This window comes from Cololabis saira, chromosome 2 (genome assembly GCF_033807715.1).
Source record: "Cololabis saira isolate AMF1-May2022 chromosome 2, fColSai1.1, whole genome shotgun sequence".
Lineage (NCBI taxonomy): Eukaryota > Metazoa > Chordata > Actinopteri > Beloniformes > Belonidae > Cololabis > Cololabis saira.
The window spans coordinates 30,176,629-30,202,087 of NC_084588.1; the positions used below are offsets into that span (position 1 = coordinate 30,176,629).

The 25,459-nt window shown below is 38.1% G+C and overlaps 2 protein-coding genes across 3 annotated transcripts in view; one reads left to right on the forward strand and one right to left on the reverse strand.

The window, feature by feature from the left end:
* sbf2 (SET binding factor 2) overlaps positions 1-17,774 on the reverse strand; it is a 142,020-nt gene extending 124,246 nt beyond the window's left edge. For both annotated transcript variants that reach the window (XM_061742990.1, XM_061742981.1), the window contains exon 1: positions 17,640-17,774. In XM_061742990.1, the coding sequence (XP_061598974.1) occupies positions 17,640-17,715 (76 nt within the window). In that variant the 5' untranslated portion in view covers positions 17,716-17,774. The remainder of the gene's footprint in view (positions 1-17,639) is intronic.
* A 3,210-nt stretch (positions 17,775-20,984) lies between these two features.
* Positions 20,985-23,387, forward strand: adma (adrenomedullin a). The gene is made up of 4 exons (XM_061710447.1): positions 20,985-21,102; positions 21,677-21,779; positions 21,905-22,030; positions 22,140-23,387. The coding sequence occupies exons 2-4, from the start codon at positions 21,685-21,687 to the stop codon at positions 22,441-22,443; spliced, it is 525 nt and encodes a 174-aa protein (XP_061566431.1). The 5' UTR covers positions 20,985-21,102; positions 21,677-21,684; the 3' UTR covers positions 22,444-23,387.
* Positions 23,388-25,459: the final 2,072 nt, after the last annotated feature.

A 25,459-nucleotide genomic window follows, 5' to 3' on the forward strand; every position in this document is an offset into this window, starting at 1 on the left:
ATCCGTTGCACGCCACAAGGGAGATGACGTACAAAATTGAGTTTGTTTATTCTTTTCCTTTTTTTGCAGAAGCTATTGGAATGACAAGAACCAAACTTCCAAGGCTAGGGCACGTACGTGAATGTTTAAAAGCACACTTCGGTTCCAGCTAGATACGGCATAATCTGCGTGTGTGATAGAGCTAAACAACATGACATGAAAGACAGAAACAACACTAAAATGCTTTTCAGCTTTCTGATAAAAAAATGATACACATCTACATGGTAAAAAGTCTTTATGGAGACGCGTATCAAAACCAATTACAAAAGGATAACCAGTCTCTTACAAGCAGTTAGAGATCTGTGGATTCCAGTACAAACAGCTGTTGTATAAAGCATTTGAATTCAGAGATCTTTCTCAAACAAAAGACAGTGATGATGTGAGATTCAGCAAAATGCCGATGCCCTTTATTAATAAGAAAACTGAACATCTGCTGGCTATATCCACTCGCAGATTTCTGCCAGAGGCTTGTGTCAATACTCAGGTATTAAAAAAGCTTATTAAACACCATAAATGAGAAAGTTATATGAAATATCTCAACTGCATCAGACTTCCTTTAGGGTTTCCAGAGCAAAAAAAAGGCCAAAATGAACTGCTTTCTTGGAAATGAAAGCATATGAAACAGAATAATGTTTAAAAAACATCTAATAGTGTCTCTTATGACGTGGATGATGAGAGCATGCAACATTGGAATGAGAGAGGTCCACAGGGGTGCGTGACCGAACAAATGTGGCCCACACGTGTTTCAGTGTGGTTCAGATGAGTGATACTGAATGAAAAGAGGTCCACATGCACATGAAGGAAAGACTGAGGCTAGGGCTGCACAATTCTGGACAAAATGAGAATCACGATTTTTTTGCTTAGAATTGAGATCACGATTCTCTCACGATTTTTTTCCAATATGAAATGTATTGCACTTATTACTTTAACTTTGCAACAGCTGAACAAAAATATAATAACAATAAACATCTCTTGTCTTCTTTACACAAACCTTTGAATAATTTAAACAATAATAACAATTTTGAACAATATTTGTTCCTCCCTGAGTTGAACACCCTTTCAGAAAGGGGACTTGTAACAGATCCTGTAGTTCTGAGGCAACAAATTATTCCTCTGGCTGGGATGAACCCCCCATTGCCTTTTGCTGCTATTAAGAAGCTGCCGATACAAAAGGTAAACGTTACAAAAAATATGATGGTGCCTGATAAAAGACTGGCATCAACTTTGTAACAGCTGACATTGAACATAAAAACAATAAACATCCAAAAAAAAAAAGAAAAAAAAAATATATTTTTTTTTTTATTTTTAAATCGTCGTCATTTGGAAATGAGATTGCGTTCAAGCATGAATCGAGATCGCGATTTTTTAACGATTAATCGTGCAGCCCTAACTGAGGCTCACATAAATGACACTGTATCTGCACCTAATGAAGGAATATATAGATATCCAAGTATTTTCATGCAGACATCTCCCTTTAATAGAAAAAAAAAGTTCAATAGTGGTTCATACATTAAGAGCCCAAAATTCTTTACCTGGACATCAACCACAGAAGTCCCACCTCCCAACCTACACTAAAAGACAACATCAGAGGCCTTAAAAAGGTCAAAGCTGAGAAGCATGTTGGCATAACTCTGCAAAGCTGTCTCACAAAATCCCCTATTCACAAAAGTTAAGGACAATAAATGCACTGTGATTTCAGTTGAATTAAATGTAAAACAATCATTCAGGGAGTAAACTAGAAGTGACACAATGACTTCCTTATTGTATCACGCAGGCTTGCATACCCATGATTAACACTGCGCATGTGCATAAAGACCTTATTCATGGATGTTTCTGGCTGAACAAAGCGGAACCAGAGGGCTAAAAAAAAAAAAGAAAAAAGAAGCTAATCTCAATCAGAGGCTTAAATAAAAAATTAAAAGCTGTTTATCTTTTTAGATTAAAGCTGAAGTTTATCACTCTGATTCTTGTTACTGTTACTGTCATCACATTCCTAGAAGCACGGGCCGAGGCGGAGGAGTCGCAGCAATTTATAACTCCGGTCTCGAAACAAAAATTGAACCTAAGTGCAACTATAATACATTTGAAAGCCTCATGCTTGGTCTGAAATTTCCGAGCCGGAAATCAGAGAAGCCAGTTGTGTTAGTGGTAGTGTACCGGCCCCCTGCTGGTGCGTATCTGGAGTTTTTGTCTGAATTTTCAGATTTCCTTTCTGGATTATTGATCAGCACAGATAAATTCATCATAGTGGGTGATTTTAACATTCATATGGATGTTGAAAGCGATAATCTTAAATTAGCCTTCGATTCTCTTCTAGAATCAATGGGTATCTCACAAAAAGTGGATAAACCGACGCACTGTTTTAATCATACTCTCGATCTCGTTCTCACCTACGGTGTTGAAACTGATGGTCTGTTGGTGTCACCTGTAAACTCCCTTTTATCCGACCATTACTTAATAACGTTTGAATTTAATTTTGTTGATGTTGAAGTGCAAAATAGGAGGTATTATTTTAGCAGATGTTTGTCTGATGAAGTTATTGTTAAATTTAGGGAGGCCATTGCTTATCTTACGACAGTGCGAAATAGTGATGTAGTCGAGGCCAGTGACTTGGGTTCTACCTCTGCAGATGTTGATTTCCTTGCTAGTAACACTGCTGATTTGTTGCATTCAGCTTTAGATGAAGTTGCTCCTTTGAAAAGGAGGGTTTCTAGCCACAGGAGCTTAACTCCCTGGTATAATTCAGATATCCGCATGTTGAAACAAAACGTGCGTAAAATGGAAAGGAAGTGGTACTCTTGTAGGTCTGTAGACTCTCATCGTGAATGGAAAGATATTCTAATAGTATATAAAAAAGCCATTCGCAAAGCCAGAACAGCTTATTATTCAACGTTGATAGAGGATAACAAAAGTAACCCACGTTTTCTGTTCAGCACTGTAGCCAGGCTGACAAAGAGTCACAACTCTGTTGAGCCGTGCATTCCTGCAGCTCTCAGTAGTGAAGACTTTATGAGCTTCTTTAACAGTAAAATCGCGAGAATTAGAGAAGAAATCAACCAGCCGGTTGTAGGTGTTTCTTCAGCTTTAGCGACTTCCCTAGGCTCTGACTTGTCTCTAGACTGTTTTGATCCTATAGACCTCCCTGAGCTGACTTCACTCGTTAATAGAGCTAAGTCAACCACATGTATGTTAGACCCCATCCCGACTCGACTATTCAAACATATTTTTTCTCTTATTGGTACGACAATACTGGACCAAATTAACTTATCCCTAAGTTTAGGATATGTACCACAGGTTTTCAAAGTCGCAGTAATTAAACCTTTACTTAAAAAACCTTCTCTTGACCCAGACACCTTAGCTAATTATAGACCAATTTCCAACCTTCCATTTGTGTCTAAAATTCTGGAAAAGGCAGTTTCAAGCCAGTTATGTGACTATTTGTATAGAAATGATCTGTTTGAAGTCTTTCAGTCAGGGTTCAGAATGCATCATAGCACAGAGACAGCACTTGTTCGAGTCACGAATGACCTCCTTATGGCCTCAGATAAGGGATTAGTGTCCATACTGGTTCTACTGGACCTCAGTGCTGCTTTTGACACTATAGATCATGGCATTTTACTGCACAGGTTAGAGCATGTTGTTGGGATTAAAGGGACAGCTCTATGTTGGTTTAAATCATACCTATCTGACAGGTTCCAGTTTGTTCATGTACATGAGGTTTCTTCAGAACAGTCAAGGGTCTGTTATGGTGTTCCGCAGGGTTCAGTGCTAGGGCCAATCTTGTTCAGTTTATACATGCAGCCGTTGGGAAGTATAATCCAGAATCACGGCATACAATTTCATTGTTATGCTGATGATACGCAGCTCTATTTGTCTATGAAGCCGGATGAAACAGAACCGTTAGTTAAACTTCAGGCATGTCTTAGGGACATCAAGGACTGGATGTCCAGAAATTTCCTGCTTTTAAATTCAGATAAAACAGAGGTTATCATTCTTGGTCCAGAGCATCTTAGGAAGGGATTAGATGGTGTTGCGATGGCTTCCAGTGCAACTGTGAGAAATCTTGGTGTTATTTTCGATCAGGATTTGTCGTTTAAACCATATGTCAATCAGGTTTGTAAAATAGCCTTTTTCCATCTCCGTAATATTGCAAAGATTAGGAAAATCCTCTCACAGAGTGATGCAGAAAAACTAGTTCATGCGTTTGTATCTTCTAGACTAGATTACTGTAATGTGTTGTTAGCAGGATGTCCAAGTAATTTGCTGAATAGGCTCCAGCTGATCCAAAATGCAGCAGCACGAGTACTGACAGGAATTAGCAGGAGAGACCACGTCTCTCCAGTGTTAGCGTCGCTCCATTGGTTACCCGTAAAATTCAGAATCCAATTTAAAATTTTATTACTTGCATATAAAGCCCAAAACGGCTTAGCTCCGCATTATTTGCAAGACCTGATAGTGCCTTATGTTCCTGTCAGAGCTCTCCGTTCTCAGAGTGCAGGTTTACTCGTAGTTCCTAGAGTATCTAAATGTAGATTTGGAGGGCGGGCGTTCTGCTATCAGGCGCCACTACTATGGAACCAACTTCCAATCTGGGTTAAGGGGGCTGACACCACCTCCACCTTTAAAACTAAACTTAAAACATTTCTGTTTAGTAAAGCCTATAGTTAGTGTTTAGTAAACCTCTAGCTGGTGTTGGTAAATCTCTAGGTAGTGTAAACTTTAGTGTGTCAGAGTCGCTCCTGTGGTTTCTTGTGCTGGCCCCCCCTTCTCCTCCCTTTTCTCTCTTTTGTCCATGTTGCAGCATCCTTTGCCGGACACCGGAACCTGCAGTGTGGGAGTGAGGGGGGCAGGGTAACGGCCCCTTTTGGGCGGGGGAGAATGTTCGTCCCTCAAGACTCCTCTCCCTGGCCCTGCCCCTTCTCAACCTTTCCCCGACCCTGCACCCCAACCTGGGACTTGATGATTGGGCCGGAGCTTCGGGAGCTGCGTGCTGGCCTGCGGTCCCCACCCCTGGTCATCCCGTTGCTGGCCCCCCCTTCTCCTCCCTTTTCTCTCTTTTGTCCTGCAGGTGGCCGTGGGTGGCTTGTAGCTTGCATTACGGAGCACAAGTCTTTTCCTGACCCTGCACCCCAACCTGGGACTTGCTGATTGGGCCGGAGCTTCGGGAGCTGTGTGCTGGCCTGCGGTCCCCACCCCCGGTCATCCCGTTGCTGCTTCCACCTGCCTGCTGTGCTGTTGCCGTCCCTGACCCACCAGTCTGGCCCTCGGCAGGAGGGTCCCCCCTGATGAGCCTGGTCCTGCTCAAGGTTTCTTCCCTCCTAAAGGGGAGTTTTTCCTTGCCACTGTTTGGCTTAAGGTTTTTCTCCCACTAGGGGAGTTTTTACCTGCCATTGTTTATGTAATAACTGCTCGGGGGTCATGTTCTGGGTATGGGTCTCTGTAAAGCGTCTAGAGACAACTCTGTTGTATTAGACGCTATATAAATAAAATTGAATTGAATTGAATTACTGTTGATGGTGTTAAAAATCAGTCCAACACTGTCACTTTTTCATGGATGGATAGATCACAAGTGTTTTCTGCCAGTTTACACAGCAATCACGTCAGCCTCTGATTTTGACCCTGTTGTGCATATACTGTAGGTGAACTGCTCTGGAACAAGTTTGAACTTCTTCCCTTCCTACACGCCACCATATCAAGACGTAAATATTGGAAATAAATAAATTAAAGACTTGAAAGACAGATTCCCCTGAATATGTGACTAGTTCTGTGGGGCCACATGCATTTTATATATCTTGATGGTTCACAAAGCATTTGCGTTGAATTTATAACTTCCAGATGTGGATTGCCTCATAGTAAAAATCACTACATATGCATATTATTCAGACAATCCCTTGGTATTGAGCAGCTTCACTCATCTGAAGATGAATTAGAATTTCCCAGATTCCAGAAAAGCGATTACCGGTAGTTCGTAACGGTATGAAGCTGATGTAATAGTCCAAAGAGCATGTTCGCTTTAGTCACTCACTCACAGCTGATCGTGAAGGCATCCGTTTTAAATTTCTAAAGAATTTAGAAGTGTAAATCTCAACATTTCAGCGCCGAATGATCTCTGTAGAAGCATGGGAAAATCCAGTTTGGTCAAAAGACTGAAATCATTAGGAAACTAAACTGTTCACAATGTTCTCTGAAAATGATATGCAAAGGCTGATATGGTACATAGTTTGCATGGCAAAAGGGTACCAGAGATTATAACTAACAGATGATGTCACAATTATCTAATTCAGGAAGCTTTCCGATCTGAAAAGACAGCTGCAGGATAAATATGTAAAAAGTGAGTCACTGGCATAAGGTCATGCCCTGGTCAAAATGTGGAAAGAAAACCATTTTAGAAAAGAGAAATATATTTACTACTACACATTCAGCACATATTTCTTTAGTTTAGCCTTTGCTAAAAGCCACGAATGTACAATTTACTTCTATGCAACAACAAAAATGCTATATTTCTCTCAGCTCTTGAAAAATACTGTATAATCTGTGCAACCCAAGGATATCAATGTAAAAGTTATCACATGGTCAGTGGTTCATACCCTCCGCCATATTTCTGCAAGCCCAATGAAACTATGCATATGGTGACAATTCATCAAAAATATCCTTCAGATGAGCATGTTCAGCAAGCAATTTGATGCAGCTCATTTGACAGCCCCTGGTTACATCTGTTGATACTTGACATACTCTTCGTATGGAGTGGGTGGGCAACTTAGTTTGAAGAATTTACAATTTCCTATAACCAATTAAAAACAGATTGAGCTGACAGGAAGTCACACACAACAATGCCACAGTGAATCTTGGCTTCAGATTAAAAGCATACTTGTATCTACAGCTGCCAGTCAATGTCCACAATGATCAGTCAGATGTTCTTTCTGTCCGTGTACACAAAAAAAAAAAAGTGTAAGCAGTCTATGGTGCCAAGTAGGAATGGGCGATATTTTACAGTTCACGATAAACCGTCAAAAAAATTCCCCACGGTAAGAATTTGTCATCTCACGGTAAAAACGATAAATTGAGGAAATGAGCCTGAAAGAAAGAAAGAAAGAAAGAAAGAAAGAAAGAAAGAAAGAAAGAAATGAGCCTGAAAGAAAGAAAGAAAGAAAGAAATGAGCCTGAAAGAAAGAAAGAAGAAAGAAATGAGCATGAAAGAAAGAAAGAAAGAAATGAGCCTGAAAGAAAGAAGAAAGAAATGAGCCTGAAAGAAAGAAGAAAGAAATGAGCATGAAAGAAAGAAAGAAATGAGCCTGAAAGAAAAAAAGAAAGAAAGAAAGAAAGAAAGAAAGAAAGAAAGAAATGAGCATGAAAGAAAGAAAGAAGAAAGAAATGAGTCTGAAAGAAAGAAAGAAGAAAGAAATGAGCCTGAAAGAAAGAAAGAAAGAAATGAGCATGAAAGAAAGAAGAAAGAAATGAGCCTGAAAGAAAGAAAGAAATGAGCCTGAAAGAAAGAAAGAAAGAAAGAAATGAGCCTGAAAGAAAGAAAGAAAGAAAGAAAGAAATGAGCATGAAAGAAAGAAAGAAGAAAGAAATGAGTCTGAAAGAAAGAAAGAAGAAAGAAATGAGCCTGAAAGAAAGAAAGAAAGAAATGAGCATGAAAGAAAGAAAGAAATGAGCCTGAAAGAAAGAAAGAAAGAAATGAGCCTGAAAGAAAGAAAGAAAGAAAGAAAGAAAGAAAGAAAGAAAGAAAGAAAGAAAGAAAGAAAGAAAGAAAGAAAGAAAGAAAGAAAGAAAGAAAGAAAGAAAGAAAGAAATGAGCATGAAAGAAAGAAAGAAGAAAGAAATGAGTCTGAAAGAAAGAAAGAAGAAAGAAATGAGCCTGAAAGAAAGAAAGAAAGAAATGAGCCTGAAAGAAAGAAAGAAAGAAATGAGCCTGAAAGAAAGAAGAAAGAAATGAGCATGAAAGAAAGAAAGAAATAAATGAGCCTGAAAGAAAGAAAGAAAGAAAGAAAGAAAGAAATGAGCATGAAAGAAAGAAAGAAAGAAAGAAAGAAAGAAAGAAAGAAAGAAAGAAGAAAGAAATGAGCCTGAAAGAAAGAAAGAAAGAAATGAGCATGAAAGAAAGAAGAAAGAAATGAGCCTGAAAGAAAGAAAGAAATGAGCCTGAAAGAAAGAAAGAAAGAAATGAGCCTGAAAGAAAGAAAGAAAGAAAGAAAGAAAGAAAGAAAGAAAGAAAGAAAGAAAGAAAGAAAGAAAGAAAGAAAGAAAGAAAGAAAGAAATGAGTCTGAAAGAAAGAAAGAAGAAAGAAATGAGCCTGAAAGAAAGAAAGAAAGAAAGAAAGAAAGAAAGAAAGAAAGAAAGAAAGAAAGAAAGAAAGAAAGAAAGAAAGAAAGAAAGAAGAAAGAAATGAGTCTGAAAGAAAGAAAGAAAGAAAGAAATGAGCCTGAAAGAAAGAAATATTCCCGTTGATGACACTTTTTGTATTGGTATTTTTTTTATCGTTATTGGGTTAAATGCCAGAAATTATCGTGATACATTTTTTTGTACATACCGCCCATCCCTAGCGCCAAGTATTGACAAGGATGTTGTTTCTATGAGGGACAGCAATAACAACAATATTCTAATTGTTACAGGGATGCATCTCTGTATGCCCCGTTGTGGTGACATCTAGGCCTTTGAGTTCATATCAATAAAACACATGTGGTGAAATCAAATGAGCTCTCCAGGGAGGATGCCAGTCTGTCTTGCAGCATTGGACATTCTTCCTACCTTCCACACCACAGCCCATGATGATTGAACACTGTTCAATTATGTTCACTGTATATGGATCGGGGGATTTCTAGCAATATTAGAGCAACATTTGTAGAGTTTAATTACATTATTGGCAACACTCAAAATCCCACACAGAAATTCAAGTCCTGTACTTTTATTCACAGTGTGAAGATTGTCACACATCCAAAATAAGCTCACGGTTTCCCACACAATCTTAGTACTTGGCCTGCAGCCACTGTATACTAAAACAGCACCCAAATATATTCAGCAAACCCATTACACGGTTTTAGCTCTAAATAAACAAAATAGTGATGTCTAGTACTGTAGCGCCTGGTGCAGTTCCTGGATTCAGTGACCTGCTACTCTCTCTCTCTTGCTCTCAGACAGACAGACAGACAGACAGACAGACAGACAGACAGACAGACTAATCAAATTATGTGGAAGTTTAGTTAACATGGATGGATTATTAAACCTGGATGGATGAATTCTTACATTGTGAGATATAAAGTATCGGTACTTAGATATAAAATATCAGTACTGTTATAAACTTTTATTACTTAATGGAAAATTAACAGTTAAACATTGTCAATTTCCTTGATAAATCTTCAAATGTCATTTATTTAGCTGTTTTGGCTATCTTGACACCTCCTTTCTTGACAGACGAAAAGCAGTATATCATTTTTTTTCTATGTATATCAACTAGTTAAAAAAAAAAACCCAAACAAATAAAACCTAAAATAATGGCATTTATAACAATGACACTATTTTTCCGCTATAAACTGAATCAACACATTGTCCTTTGTTTTTAATCACCAATAAGGTGCACTACAGAACCACTTACAATGTCTCGTCATTGTTGTTAACATAATGCCAACATGCAATTAAATTAAATAAATAAATAAAGGCACTGTTGTTGAACAAACTGTGAATAAATTCTTTTGGAAAATATCATGAACCAGAAAAAAAGAACTTGACCTTGAGCGTATACTTGTTTTTTTTAAATGTCTTCACATAGAGTGCACCAGCTGTTTACATATTATGTGTTAAGTGTACCGAAAAAGTAAGGTGATGCATTGTATGTTTCTTAAAAAGGTTTTTTTTTAACTAGTGATTCTGTTGTCATCATTACACAACATCATATCAGAGTTTTGGGTAAGGACAGCTTTTGTTTGAATTCGTCTGGAGATGATTTGACCTTTGTACTTTTATGTGTTATTCGACTACGTCAAAAAAAGAAATAAAAGAAATACTGGATATATATCTATACATTTAACAAAACAACTCATGGGCCAGCTAAACGGGATGTCTGAAACTCCAGCGGAAAACGGAGTGTGGTACAATGACAGAGCTGAGCGAACATCTTTGCAAACTAGTGTATAACATTATAAATGTATAACTGCCTATTTTTTTTCTTTTTTTAAACCACCTGTGACATTCCACTTAGCACACCCACATGAGATCTAGCATCATAGATAACTTTTGGCAAAAGGACATCATACGTCATTGCATAATACGTCATGAAAATATGGCTTACATATATGTAAATTCCAACATTTACTTAACCCAGTTACCTATACACGTAATACTCCATGACACAAATCAGAATCAACTTTCCTGCATGTAAATGGTGTTCAAAACAATTTGATGGCAAGATTTCTGAAACCTGAAGTTCATTACTTATCCCTGTGGTAATACGTCATATCTTGTTTGATATGATTAGCACATAGTGCCTGCCTGGTTTGGGCCAAAAAGAAAGGCAAAAGCCTCTTATTTAAAAAGTACATCTGTGATTAGTACCTTTTCACTTGATACAGTATTAGATATTCAAAATTAGCCAACTCATCCAGTAAGAAGCTTCTCATTACTTGAAGGCACATTCTGGAGTTAAAACAATCCTGGTTATTAGAAGGTCAGGAGTAGGGCTGTTCGATTTTGCCCAAAAATAAAATCTCAATTTTTTTCTCTCAAAATCCGATTTTCGATTACGATTACGATTATTTTGTGAATTGACAAAAAGCAAAGAAATGATTTCAAATATGCTGTTTTTTTATTGAACATTTGCCCCATTGGGCTTTAAGTGCAAACTTTGCTCTTATTAAACCAAAAATGAATGAATAAAGTGCAAAACTCTGTAAAATAAGTTGAAAAAAAGTTTTAAAAAATATAATAAAATATAAAGTTTTATCTCTGAAAAAAAAAATCAGCAAATCAACACTTGCAAACATACAGTAAGTTATATTTCCAATTAAATAAAACAAGACATTTTCTAATTAAACTAAACTGGGTCTTTGCATGCTAAATAATAATGCAACCCATGAAGGAGGTAGAGGTGTGTAATGTCAGTCATTACATTTGCTATTCACATTTGCAAGTTTTTTGCAAGGAACACGAGCCGGTCTACGGCATCTGGCTTGAGGGATGCCCGGTGGCTTGTTACAACGCCCCCTCCTACACTAAAGAGCCTCTCCCATGGGGCACTTGTCGCAGGTATTGAGAGGTATTTCCATCAATCATTAATATGGTATCAATCATTAATATGTGTGCAGACAAGGTAAAAAAAAAAAAAAAAAAAAAAAAATTAAAGAAAAAAAAAAAAAAAAGTGAAAAATCGATTTTACGATTTTCACATTTTAACATCGTTCTAATTACATAATAAATCTTCATTAGTGACCAAAATTATGTGACTCAAAACAGTATTGAGTTTGACAAACAAGACATATTTAATAGCAAAATAATAAATAAATAGCTTTTTTAAGCTTCTAACAACACTAAAAAATGTACCTCCACTTAAATGATAGCGTGGATAGAGTTCCCACAGACAAACCCTAGTATCAACTTTTAGCTTGCACAATATGAGTAGTCAACTTGTGACTGCTAAAAATCACGTAAACTGACAAATGTATTACCAAAACCTGGAGGAACAGTGGTAAACCATTATCTTTATGGAAGAAATGTGATCTCAAAAAGAAATTGAATCATTGACACAGAAGATCGCTTAACCATTAGGAGAAATCCTATGGCAGTTCAATGCCAAATAATTGCAAATCAAAGCCCAAAAATCAATGACTCAGATCCTTTCGCTGACAAAGGTAATGGTTATCGTGAAGAAAGGACAGACATTAACAATTTACCCTCCCTTACTGGTTCACCACAAAAAGCAAGTTTTTGGCGCTCTGGCGTCAACATAAGTCGCCGAGTCATTAAATAGCCAATGAGCTATAATTTCTCAGCCATGCTCCGCCTCCTGACAACAGTTTGACACTTTGCTGACTCGAAACACATGTCAGAATTGCAACCGCAAAAAGACAAAAACACAACTGAGAAAGATGGTTTGAAAACAGAGATAGTTTTAGATCTTATGAAGGGGACAAAAAAAAAAAAAAAAAGCTTGATCGATAAAAGATTATTATACTCCAAGTTCGAGATTTTGATTCCCTGCCTACAGATTCTGGGGTTTTGGTTTTGGACTTTGATTCACAATACATTTGTCATTGATTTGACACCATGGTATGACAACCTGAATATACTGAATGACCAGGTTTTTCCCATCAAAAGACTTTTTCCCTGACTCATTATACGGACATAACACTATTCTGAGATGACAATGCCTGCGTTGACCAGGCTCAAATTTTGAGGGGAAAGGTTCAAGAAGCATGGACATACATGCACAGTCCTGTTACTACCTCCTCCATCTGCTTAAAGGGTAGGAATGGGCGATATTTTACCGTTCACGATAAACCGTCAAAAAAATTCTCCACGGTAAGAATTTGTCATCTCGCGGTAAAAACGATAAATTCTCGTTGATGACGTTTTTGTGTAAAGCTGATTTATGGAAGGAAGGAAGGAAGGAAGGAAGGAAGGAAGGAAGGAAGGAAGGAAGGAAGGAAGGGAAGGAAGGAAGGAAGGAGCGAAGGGAGGGAGGGAAGGAAGGAATGAAGGGAGGGAAGAATGAAGGAAGGAAGGAAGGAAGGAAGGAAGGAAAGAAAGAAAGAAAGAAAGAAAGAAAGAAAGAAAGAAAGAAAGAAAGAAAGAAAGAAAGAAAGAAAGAAAGAAAGAAAGAAAGAAAGAAAGAAAGAAAGAAAGAAAGAAAGAAGTTTTGCAGTACAGGTGTACTAATTTAATTGGTTTTGATTAATTCAATTTAAATGGTGTAATTTAGTTAGTTTAGGTTTTTTTATCGTCATTTTTATCATTATCGGGATAAATGCCAGAAATGATCGTGATACATTTTTTAGTCCATACCGCCCATCCCTACTAAAGGGTCAACAAAATGTTTCCCACTGCATTTCCACACCTTACACACAGAACAGTGGGTGAAAAAGCAAAACAGCAACACAAGCAAAACATGTGTTGAGTGGTACAGACAGGAAGGCCAAGTCAATGCACCATGCGTAGTTACACTAAGAAATATGATTTTACCCAATATATAAATAAAAGAAAGAAAATAAATCTGGGACTTGCTTGCCAAATATATGTGGCTGGCTATTAATATCCCTGGGAAGTCTGCCCAAGTAAAGTCTATGCGTTGAAAAAACTGGATTTTCATTGGAAAAGGCTCCCACTTTCTGAGCAATTTTAGTGTAAAACCATATCCCATACGCACAGAATCAGGCGTTTAAGGTACTGATCAAAACAAAACTTAACTTGAGTGACTGATGATTTAGAAAGCCAACTATAGCCTTTGGCACCATTTTGGGATATGGCATCTACATTTATGAAAATAAATCAATCTACATTTCCTCTATTGACAAGAACTATGTGAGTCCAATTAAACATTTTTTAACCATCTTTAAAACTTACTTAATTAACAAGAGACTTTTGGTCGTCACCTTAGCATGAATAAGCAACTACCTTAACAAGAATTTCATACTGCAGTTAGAGAGGACTCCAATAAAGAAAAAAAAAATCATAATATTTCACATGGTTTGTGTTAAAAAGGCACGGATAAAATAAGAATAGCACAATTTTACAGACCTTTTTTTTTTTCTCCTTTCATAAACTAACCAAAACCAACAGACTTAGAAATATGGACCGATACTGGTTCATTATATATATATATATATATATATATATATATATATATATACACACACACACACACACACACACACACACACACACACACACACACACTTGAAATAATTTACTGATGGGCTTGAATAAATGTAAGGCCACTTTGTCTAATGGCAGAGCATAACAATTTAGTAACCCAGACAATAAGACAAAATGCGGAGGCATCAGCGTTATTATCCAATTCCCAAAATGTTTCCAACAAAATTAAATAAGCAATCAAAAAAAATGAACTGTGAACTTTCTGTTTAAGCGAAGAAAGCTTTAACGCCAAAGCATTTTGCTTGTGGGTGTGCCAAGACTGTCAGCACTAAAAACAAATGCTCTTTGTGAAGTTGTAACAGAAAGTCAATTCATAAAAGTTTTGGAGGACAAAACCTTGCATGGGCTTATACTTAAAACAAATATTCAAATAATACTTAGATGGCACTAAAATCTTTCCAAAATTAGGAACTAAGCCAGTATCTGAAGCTTTTAGAACTGAATCTCAGCAGGCATGTTCAGCAATAAATAATGTATTGTTGAAATATATCTGCAAATGGAAGTATTTTGTTATTTTTGGAAGTGTTTTTTATTTTTTGTTTTATTTTTTTAAATATTGTTTTGCAGGACTGCATCATTACATAAGCCATTCCTCATGTGCAGACCAGAAAATCCAGACCATAAAAGTCACAGTCAAATTAAATTTGTTTTATTCAATAAAAAGTGAAGATATTACTCTAATAAAGTAAGTGAGGAAATCAGCTGGCCATATTCTGGTGAATAGTATGCCAGACTACATATAAATCTTTGGCAGCAAGGACAAACAATGCCCTTCTACACAGGAAAAAATACAGAATACAGTGAGGCTGCAGTGCAGGCTGCATGCATTAACACCAGCATGTCCACACTGCAACATTATTGTAAAAATAATTCCACAAATAATGGCTAAAGCTCAATAACATTGGACCCCTGTCCAAGCAGTATCTTACGACAATAGCATATTGCTTCACAGTAGCACGTCACACATCAACAACTATGACAGTAGCTCAGAGCTACAGTCGATCATGGAAGAGGAACCGATGAGTCGAGACACAAGAAAGTGATAATAGAGAAAAAAGTGAAAGGCTGATCAAGCAAAGAAGAGCATATCTTGGCCAATCTTATAAAAGTGACTTAACTTCTGCACCTGTAATGGGACCTGTTGAGCAGAAAGTTTGTGTGATACTTTAAATAGATGTAAGGAAACCCTGACAACATTTTAACAGAATAAATTATCTGTTGTAATCAATGGTGCTAAACTTCTATTTGCTGACCACCTTTACAACTTGAATCCACAACATCTTGTGACACTCGGAGAGAAGGCTCAATAGTCTAAACAGCTTCTCCTGACTGTCGCTGCACAGAACAGATTGCAAGCACAGCATTATTTCCAACTGATCCATCCATAGTAATCTAACAATGAGAAATGGGTCAGCCCAGTAGAGCAAAAGCCAGCGCAGAGCAGCAGGCTCGATGATGAATCCTGTACAGAATCCTGATTTGAGTTAACGAGCAAGGTGGTCAGAAAAAATCTGTTGTCTAGACAACCAACTGTACATCCCTGCAATTTTCAAGACTCTGATAAACCAATGTACTGAGTACATCTACTGACCTAAATACTTTCACTTCCCTCTGTATTTGAAAACTTGTTTTTACATAACTTCCGTTCTGAGAAAAATCACTGATCCACACAAGGCCTTTCTTTGCTGTCACTCAATCCAACATCTGAAATGCTTCACAAGTCTTACAAAAAAATTTAAAATAACATACAGAAACGATTCCAATAAGGAGTTGGGGATCATTTAAATTGTCAAACAAAGCATTAGCCTTATCCTAGAATCCTAAATAATCATAATTACAAAAAGCAGACTTTATTAATTTCATCAAGATCAACTTCATCAACAGAGGTAAGTGTCAAGAAAAAAATTAAAGAAAAGCTGCATCCCTGCTTCTAAATGCAAATCAATTCACTCCATTGTTGACACTAGGAACATTTTGTCCCAGCTCAAACATAAAAATACAAATTTTTAAGTTGGAGCTGGGTCGCACAAAGCTGATGAAAGGGACTATTTACTTATTGTTCATAAAGTGCTATGACTAAGAGGATTCAGCTGATCTTCCCCATCCGATACTCCAAGAAGATAGGAACTTGAATGTGCTGCTTTATGCTGGATCAGCTAAATAATTGTACTTTTTTCAGTCTGCATCATTACTCTTCCTCACAAGAGTACACAAGTGCCAATAACACTCAGAAGTATTAACAATTTACAAAGTCCTATTTTAACATGAATGTGGCGCCAAAAGGTTTTCATGCATTTATCTCTGAATGATTAGATATGTGTGCGAGCCGTTTCCTGTTCTGGATGAGAAGAATGTGAGGCTGGACCTTAGGAACCGCATTAAGATGTAGCATGAGTAGCTTCCTGTCCCACAACAAAACAAATGTGGAGAGGGAGAGGACGGGACAGACTGCCTTAGCACGAGGATTGCCTTTTTTGTTGCAGCTGGATAACGTTACGCGAATCGTGATGACGTTCCACACTCTTCCAGCAAAACAAAGTGAAGATATAAAGATATTTTTGAGGAATATGGCTGCAGCTGCTAAAAATAGAGCCAGAAAAGAGCATGCTGGACACACAGAAGTGCTAGGGTTGTTTTCTGTTTTACTACGTCTGTAGCCTACAGTCATGGCCTTTGAGGCACAATTATGTTTACAAGTTTTCTACAGACTTTCTGTTTGCACTTTTGTTATTGCACTAAAAATGTGCACTATTACAGAATGGATGTTCTGCTTTCTTTCTATTAATTTATATAAATTTATAACATTTTAAGTTAAGCAGGACAGGTTTCTGTTTAAGAAAGATACTCATTTTATTCAGTTCATTTTGTTATTTTGTATCAAAGTGAATTGCTGGATAATAATTTGTTTTCCATGTGTTCATGGCATTGATTTGATTTGATTTATTTAATTTTTGACATGTAAAAAAACAACACTTCAAGAGAAGTTTAAGAAAACTAAAAAACAAAACAAAGAATTTCATCCTTTAGCACTTGATATGTTAATTTACATGTCCAAAAAAGGAGTAGGAAGAAGTGAAAAAAGAGTAGGAAGAAGTGAAAAAGGAGTAGGAAGAAGCATTCAAAAAGGTTCGAGTCAAATAGTTACAAAATCGTTTCACTGTCAAAAAAGGGGCTAAAAAAAATTCACCACGCCAGGAAAGGTGAATTCTGCAGATGAGGTTTCCCTTATTTATGTTTCAGGGAGTTGGCAGCCCTAACCACAAACTACAAACATTACGCAACTAAAAAACAAAACATGGATGTAGGTTATCAATAATGACCTGACTTCAGTCAGCAGACAAATATGATAAGGGAGGAGCCAGATTTAGCCTTTCTAAGTCCAAATATAAGCGGTGCAGGCAGAGCCACTGGAACCTGATGGATCAACAGGACAGGATGTGAATTTAAATCAGTGAAAGTTTCATCTGATCCACATCAAATACCGTCATGTGTCGTGTGGGAATATCCGTGGGCGGCTGAACATTGAAAACTATGCTTGCTCTGTTAATACACGCCTATGGATGGTATTAAAACACCTGTTGGGTTAATGAGGGAAAGAGGGAAAAAAAAAGGAAAGTGTTTTTCCAGCAGTCGCCTTAGCCGCGGCTAACATGGAGCTAGAGCTATGTAGCATCAACATCATCCCACTGACTGACGCCCTGGACACACAAAACCGCCCCGCCTACACACTTACCGGATTTCTCGTGATCGTATCCCACGACAATAAAATAGTCAGCCAATCTAGCCATTTCTGCTGCTTTTCTCGACATATATACCAACACAATTCAGCATTTTCCCTTCTTCCAAGGCACAGCCATGTTTGACAGAAGGAGCGTCACTGCGCCTGCGCAGCGGGAGCGGGATACATCCATGGGCGTGGGCCCTCCGCGACTCCACTAAAAGCCTGGTTTATGGTGCTGCGTTAATCGCCGCCGTAGGGTACGGCGTAGGGTCTGCGTTGGTGTAACGCGGAACCATAAATCAGCCTTAACGCAGCCTCTTTTTTGGGCTGTAAAGGACACGATCTTCACATGAGACAAAAAGACGTATGGTCACCACACTACAAACAAGTATAGATGCTGTAATTTGAATGAGAAGAGGTATGTTTGATTTGAAACAGCAAACACTGCCACAGACTCCCTGGTGGCTTCTCAGGAATTCCAGGAAAGACCTGATTCACTCTCCTGGATGACTATAAAAAAAATTAAGTATGTGATTAAATTGTGAGAAAACGGTCTCCTGTTGGACAAATTTGCAGCAGTAGCTATGAGGTAGACATGGTTATTGAAAGGTGCATTGTTACAGCATATGACTGTGGTTATTATTATCATTATTATTATTATTGCACAGTGACTGATTACTCTGAGTAATCAATCACTGTGTAATAAGGGAAATATTCCTTAACTTATGTGTGTTACTCAAAGGTTTTAAACTTAACACCAATAAGTCACGAATGTAGTCCGTATTACCATACAAAGAGACATCCATCCATCCATCCATCCATCCATCCATCCATCCATCCATCCATCCATCCATCCATCCATCCATCCATTAGCTATACCCGCTGTATCCTTTGCAGGGTCACGGGGGTCTGCTGGAGTCTATCCCAGCTCATTTTCAGGCGAGAGACAGGGGTACACCCTGGACAGGTCGCCAGTAGAGACATACATGTTAAAAAGATTCTGCAATTTGGCAGCCGTATTATGATTTAACATACATACTGATTGGACAAACTCTTTTGGTTAGTGCAAAGTATTGAATATTTATGAAAACAGGAAATGCTGTCACATGTTGCAGCACATGGAGGTTAGCTCATGTGTGAGACAAATACAGCAACCACCAATACTTTGAACAATAGCAGGAACACAGCAAGCAATTTCCCCTGAAATTTCTCTCCATTTTAATCTGTGTTTTCAATGTCTCTGTAATTTACCACACATTTCTTTTGTTTGCTCGAAAATGAAAATACAGAGAGAAGTAGTCAAAGAGATTAATCTCTGCCAAAACATGAAGAAATACAGACTTGTGTCTTTGCTTATTGTGTTTACCTTCACACAAGAATGACAGGAATTTTACAGGACCTCTAACAAGGCATCCCTAAGCTCCCCACAGCATCAAAGTAATTATGAATCAATGTCTTCTTCTTGACTTTTTGCACAATTCTTGCTGCGTGAGCCAGCACATACACTAGGCAGAAGCTGACACAAAACTCGTCAGTCAGGCTCTAAGAGCAACTTCTCAGAAGACATGCAAAGAACTGCTAAATAAGGAGCCAAAAGGCAACGGCAGAGTTTTGTTGTCACGATTGCTCCATCTCTTGTTATAAACTCTGGTAAGGGGATTACTTGTCTGCTGGAGCCAATTATCATTACAAACTGCTTACAAAACATTTCTAGTTTACAGCACATGTGTTTGCCATTTATCTATTTTTTGAGTTAAAGAATATGACACCACCCATGGAATGGGGCTGCATGCGATATAAATAAACTCCAGCAGATTTTCTGAAAATAATAATAGTGAGATATGATTTATGGAATCATGATATGCCACAATGGAATGTCGAGTGTTAAGTAAATCTTAATTGTTTAGCTTTTTCTTCATGTTTAATGAAACAGAAACAAAAATGAAAGTATTTCTTACACCATGACTCATGGAAATTTCTGCTCTGGAATTTCTCTGGAGATAAAATTAAAATTTTTTGTCATTACTGTCTGGTCTTTACAACATTTCATAAACCCAAAAGAATGAAATGGAATGCGTGTAACATTGCTCGGACCCATATACTCACTCTCTTTCTATTTTGGCTTCATAATAATATGCTTATCTTGAGTAAGAGGTCACTGTCTGTGTCAGGAAGATGAGAACTGTGATAAAAAGCTATCACCTTCCCACTTGGTTCTCTCTGATAATGTTCTGCAAATGTTCTCCTTCAGGTGCTTTTTATCCGCATCTTGAGCACCATCAAATTCTGTTGATGCTCTGATAAGACATATCTTACTTTCACTGTTTCTTTCAGTATTTAGCTCTACTACAAATCTGCATGGTCATAGTTTGGTTGTGTAAAACATACTTTGTGAAAGTACAGAGACAAACACGCAGGCGAAATGGCTCTCCTGTTATCACCTAGTAGACTCCGGTGTGTGCATTCCAACGGGGAACAGTGAAGTGCAATTAATTATATGTTATTACAAGCAGCAGTCGGGTTGGATTATTTTTAAACCGTCTCAGAAAATATTGTTCATATCTCAATGCTTGTTGTTCAAGTTCATTTTCTGAATATATAATAACTGTAAAATTCCATTTCTCATTTATTAAACTGTCAAAATTAAAACACACCACGTGTCCAAAGTCAGTGTTTGCCTTGTACAAATACATTGAGCAGTTGGGCATGCTTGACTATATTTAATCAGTTAATCAATGCTTGTCTCCAATTCATCACATTGTTTATTTTCAATCTGACAATGGAACTTCACCGTGTCTGGGAGTGCCCTGAAAAACAGACTAGTGAAACATTCCTTAAATTTTACTTCCTACAATTAGCCAGATGGACTGAAGAAAAACTATACCTTGCCTAAGTTTAAATACTGCAAGATAAATGTTTAAACCTTTTCTTTTCTGGTTATTTATTTGCCTAATACACTCTTTAGGAAGCAGTGAGCTTCGATAAACCTCCTTTATTCTTACTGGAACAACCAGATTTATGTTTGCCTAACACAATTGATGACCTTTCATTTATCTGCTTTTCTAGAAACACTGAGTGAAATAAACATGTCAAGAGAATGTTAAAAACTTCAAATTGACGTGTGCTATTTTGTGAAATCATTAAATCAAGTTACAATGGCAGCTTTAAATGTATTCGGTGAGCTCTGAAAGTATTAACCGTTATTCCCTTCAGTTTGCTGTGTTGCTGCATGAACACCAGCACAGCAGGAATGGGGTGGGGGAAAAGGATGAGAGACTTGTGTGTCAGTCAGTGAGCCCCTCCCACCTCATGTACTGTATAAAGGCTTCGCGTCTGGTGTGTAGAGGCTATTAGAAGAGTAACACAGCTGCCTTACAGAACTAGCAGTAATTTCAAGAAACCTGTGGAGTATTTGTTCTCAGCTGACTCGAACAGAAGAGCTTCTTCATCCAGCTGAATTGTCAAAGAATATCAGGTACGTGCACTCTCTCTTAAAAAAAATACAGTGCTGTGATTTGCTGAGCTCACAGCTGATGGCTTTATCCTTACTTTTTTGATGTCAAGGCAAAAGTGTGGAGATAAGAACAGGTTATTTGTCCCGTTATATAAGCAGTTCAGCTCTTAGTGTGCGTCTTTGAGGGGAATGCCCTCAAGGTGTAAAGCATTTATTTGTTAGCAGCATTACAACATGTTTTCTTTAATTTGCTGCAAGTGAAATTGCTTGACTTTTGTGCTAAGACTATTTTGGATCCCCTCATTTGTAGAATGTGTCCTTCACATTACTGGCCAGGGGCCCAAAGCGTGGTTGTAGATTTACTTAACCTAGGAAAATCTGACCTTAGCTTAACTTTTTAAATAAATGAATGATGTGTGCAAATAGCTTGGCTTTTGGACTCTTGTGTAAGAAAGCACTATTGAGGAATTTCTGGAGATACTGTCCTGAATTGTTTTACGTACATGAAGGGACAGTTTTGAAATTAATTTAGCTAAATATTAATTGTCAGGACAAATGACTAACTGTTGTTTTTATTTTCTGCAACTTTCCACAGGAGCCAAAATGAAAACCATCTTCCACTCCTTCCTCTACTGCTGCCTGCTTGCAACAGTAGCACACTGTGTGGAACTTGAGGTGAACCCCGAGTTGAAAAAAAGGTAACTAAAACTGGATTTATTTCATATTCAAAATATCTTAAGCTGATGCAATAGTGTGTTAAGGCAGTCACATGCCTCCTTAAATAATTGCCTGACATTAATGTTCTTTTCCCCTCCTGTTGCAGAATAAGCTTATGGCTCGGGAGCAGATTGAGACGGGATCTTGACAGTATGACAGTCGAGAATACAGCGGAGTCTCAGAACTTTGTCAGACCAGAGGATATCAGGGATACTTTACTGCCACATTCCAGGTGAGAAATCAATCAAGCCACCATAGTTTATGCTTGTAAATAAAACTGAATATGAATTTAAGAAGTGCATGGACAGCATGTATTAATGTCCTCTCCTTCTGTCTTCTAGCACTGACATCAACATCCGAACCAAGAGGTCAAAAAACTCAGCCAACCAGTCAAGAAGACATGGCTGTTCGTTGGGCACTTGTGCAGTACACGACCTGGCACACCGTCTGCACCAGTTTAGCAACAAGTTGAAGATTGGGAGCGCCCCTGTTGACAAGATCAGCCCTCAGGGATATGGCCGGAGGCGCCGATCTCTCCCAGCGCACCGAGTAACACTGAAGCGAGAGCAGGGCAGGCTGAGGCCCGTGTGGAGCACAAATGACTCACAAGTTCACAAGCTCGAAGCTCTCCTCAGACGGACATGAGTGGGACTTTCAAAAGAGGAGCTTGTAACAAAAAGAAAGGGAGTAGCTCTATCGAGCTAGTGTCCTCTGTACTCTGTTATAAAATTCTCGAAATGCCTCAAACTGTTGCCAAGTATACTCCAGCACATTTGTTCCAGTCATGAGGACTGAGTCAGTGCAAGACTGGCTGCTGCTGAGTTTCTCTTAAGACTGAGCCTTTGCAGCTCTGCAGTCCAGAACTCGCAAACAACTGCAGCTGGCTGAAAGACACTGGATGGCAAAGTGTGGAGCGGACTACAGGTGCCGTCGCTTGGCAGAGAGAAAGGAAGAGTGCAAATACCTGGCAAAGCAAACACATCCTCTGGCTGAAAGAAGGAACTCTCCTCCAACAATTCTGGGACTTTACACATTTATTGCTCAAGGCCAGGACTTCGATAAGTGCTGTCTCCTGAGGACTAATACCACCATGTTCCATCAAACTGTCAGTAATTGTATGCACTTTTCCTTTTGGACGTAAAGTACATTGAATCATCAGGAAAAGACATTGTCATCATAATGCTAAACAGGAAGATCGGCTGCAGAGCTCTGACGCTCTCAGTTTTGGACACTGTAAAAGGGAAAATGCCTTAGATCCTGTGAGATGTGTGCCAGTCCGCAATGGATTGAAATATACTTGAAAATGCTATTGTCTGTACAAAAACATGTGCAATCTATTTTTTTTATTACAGGTATATGTATATATGAATTCCTTTTATTTAAATATTATATAGAGGTTACACTAAAGTACTTATGCAGATGGAGCTATTTTTGTACAGGAAGAAATATATATAAGGGCATTGTAGCTATTTGTCATTATTCCCTTGCAAACTGTGGTAATGTGTTTTATAAGTATATTATTATATATTTGTATATGTGTTCTATTTTATTTGTGTCAAAGCAATAACATTGTCATTTAATAAACATTTTGCATACAAAATGTACACCTTGTTTTGACCTCCTTTGCTCTACACTCAAAGTGGCATTCTATTGTCTGGGGCAAAACACTGAGCACCTGGTCTCTGTTAAGTGATTACAGTTTCTCATTAGAGTCTCCCCTCCTCTCATTACATTCCCCTATGACCCCCAGCCTCCACCTCCACCCTAAAAGAGGGCAGAAAGGGTGTCAGACACATTCCTCTTAGATTCACCTCATATTTGTTGGCTCACCTCACACCACAGAATAACCCAAAAGCCACCAGAGGCGCCCGAGGATTTAGCCCCATCTGTATTCAATGGTACAGAGCCGGGACACGAGAGGGCTCACACAGGGGGTTCTGGTCTAACATTCCTGCGAGAGCATCACAGAAACTGCTTCAACAAAGGACTGATTTAGGCCTGTGCAGGACTGACATACTGCAGATTTTTTTTTTTTTATTAAAATTATAACTACACTCTTCAAAAGTAGCAGTAACAATGAGATAGAAAATTCATCTCATATATGTTTCACAGTTCAGTTCAGTTAGAATGGTAAGAAACACCGTTCTATATGAGAAGTTGACAAACGGTCAGACTTGTCATTATGTAAACTCTATCACCATCTAGAGAAAATGGATGGGTAAAACAGTCAAATCTGCACTTTTGCTGGTACAATTTATTCAGAAACATCAATCAGCTCCACTTAATGAAATTTAAAGTGGGGAATAAATGAAGAGACAACTATTCCTTGAATTTAATTGCTGAGTTACAAATTTACTTTCTGCAGCTTAGACTTCTCTGAAATGCACATAAACGTATTCCGACATTGTTTCCACAGTGCATCTTGCACAATGACTATTTTTCAACCTTATGTCAACCTTGGAAAAATATTGGCTTACTGTGAAGTGTAAGTGTAAAGTCTTTGGTTTAATGGTTAAAAAGAAAATACTTGACTTCTAATCAAATGCATCAAACTTTTATTTGACTGTAATTAAGTTTTTACTGGTATCAAAACTAACTATTTATTTTTTAAAACGTGTGAATGTCGAGGGGTGGAAGGTTCAGCTTTTATGTGTATCCTTAACTTATTGTTAAGTAAAGTCAAAGAGTACGTTCATTCAGTATTTAATACAGTGCTTGCGTTAGTAAGACTTAATGCAAGCCCTGTTCTACGACTGCATGGCATGAGACTGTCAAAAGGAAAAAAAAAGCAAATGTGCCATCTAGTGGCTGATTAAATAACATATATTTCTGCATTACAAATTAGTGATGACAGACTTGTGACAAGAAAAATACAAACAGTGTTTACCGCCATACGATAGTGAAATCCTTCTAGGAATAGAATGAATGGATCGACTCAGTGTACTCTCTAACTTTGTGAAGGTGTCACTCCTTCACTAAGCCAATCAGCTGGTGACGCCATACGTGTGTTGACACATAGATCAGTCCAGTTCAAATGGTAAAAAATAATACCCTCATTCCAGTACTGGCTGTATGCTAAGCTCCAGGTCTTTAGTTTACACTGCTATGTTTGGACTGCTATTGCTGGTATTATTCAGGATCCACCTTTTAAGCAGGATAATCGGCTAAGTCGTGTAGTAAACAATAAAACTTACATTCATCAATGTTCCATTCTGTTCAGGGTTGTAGGCATGCTGGGGCCTTTACCAGCTTTCATCAGGCAGGTGAGGCAACAGGCAAGACACACCCTGGAAACCTCACTGGTCTGTCACAGGGTCCACTAAAACTTAAATGACACTGATGAATTAGTACACAGGGAGAAATCAGATAGCACAGAATAGGAGGAGAATGCCAATGAGTACTAGGTGTTACAAAACTGCTGCCAATCAAAAAAATACAGTCCCAGGCCTAAGAGTCAGTCAACTAAAGCCAAATCCAAAGAGCACCCTGATAACCTGAGAGGATTAGCTCGTAATCTCAACCACTGTGAATCTGAAACAAGTAGTGCTGGCCAAATGCGACTTAAGGCCACGCCAGTAGACGTGCGTCTGTTTCTAAAGATGAGGTGAGGAGTTCTGCAGTACCCATGCACTTGCAACAGTGTTTCTTCCTCTCTGAAAAG

Bases quoted from the DNA above. Each gene is read 5' to 3' on its own strand.
- adma (XM_061710447.1), top strand. From the start codon at position 21,685: ATGAAAACCATCTTCCACTCCTTCCTCTACTGCTGCCTGCTTGCAACA. The intron at 21,780-21,904 runs GTAACTAAAACT...CTCCTGTTGCAG, and splicing joins AACCCCGAGTTGAAAAAAAG to AATAAGCTTATGGCTCGGGA. The intron at 22,031-22,139 runs GTGAGAAATCAA...TCTGTCTTCTAG, and splicing joins ACTTTACTGCCACATTCCAG to CACTGACATCAACATCCGAA.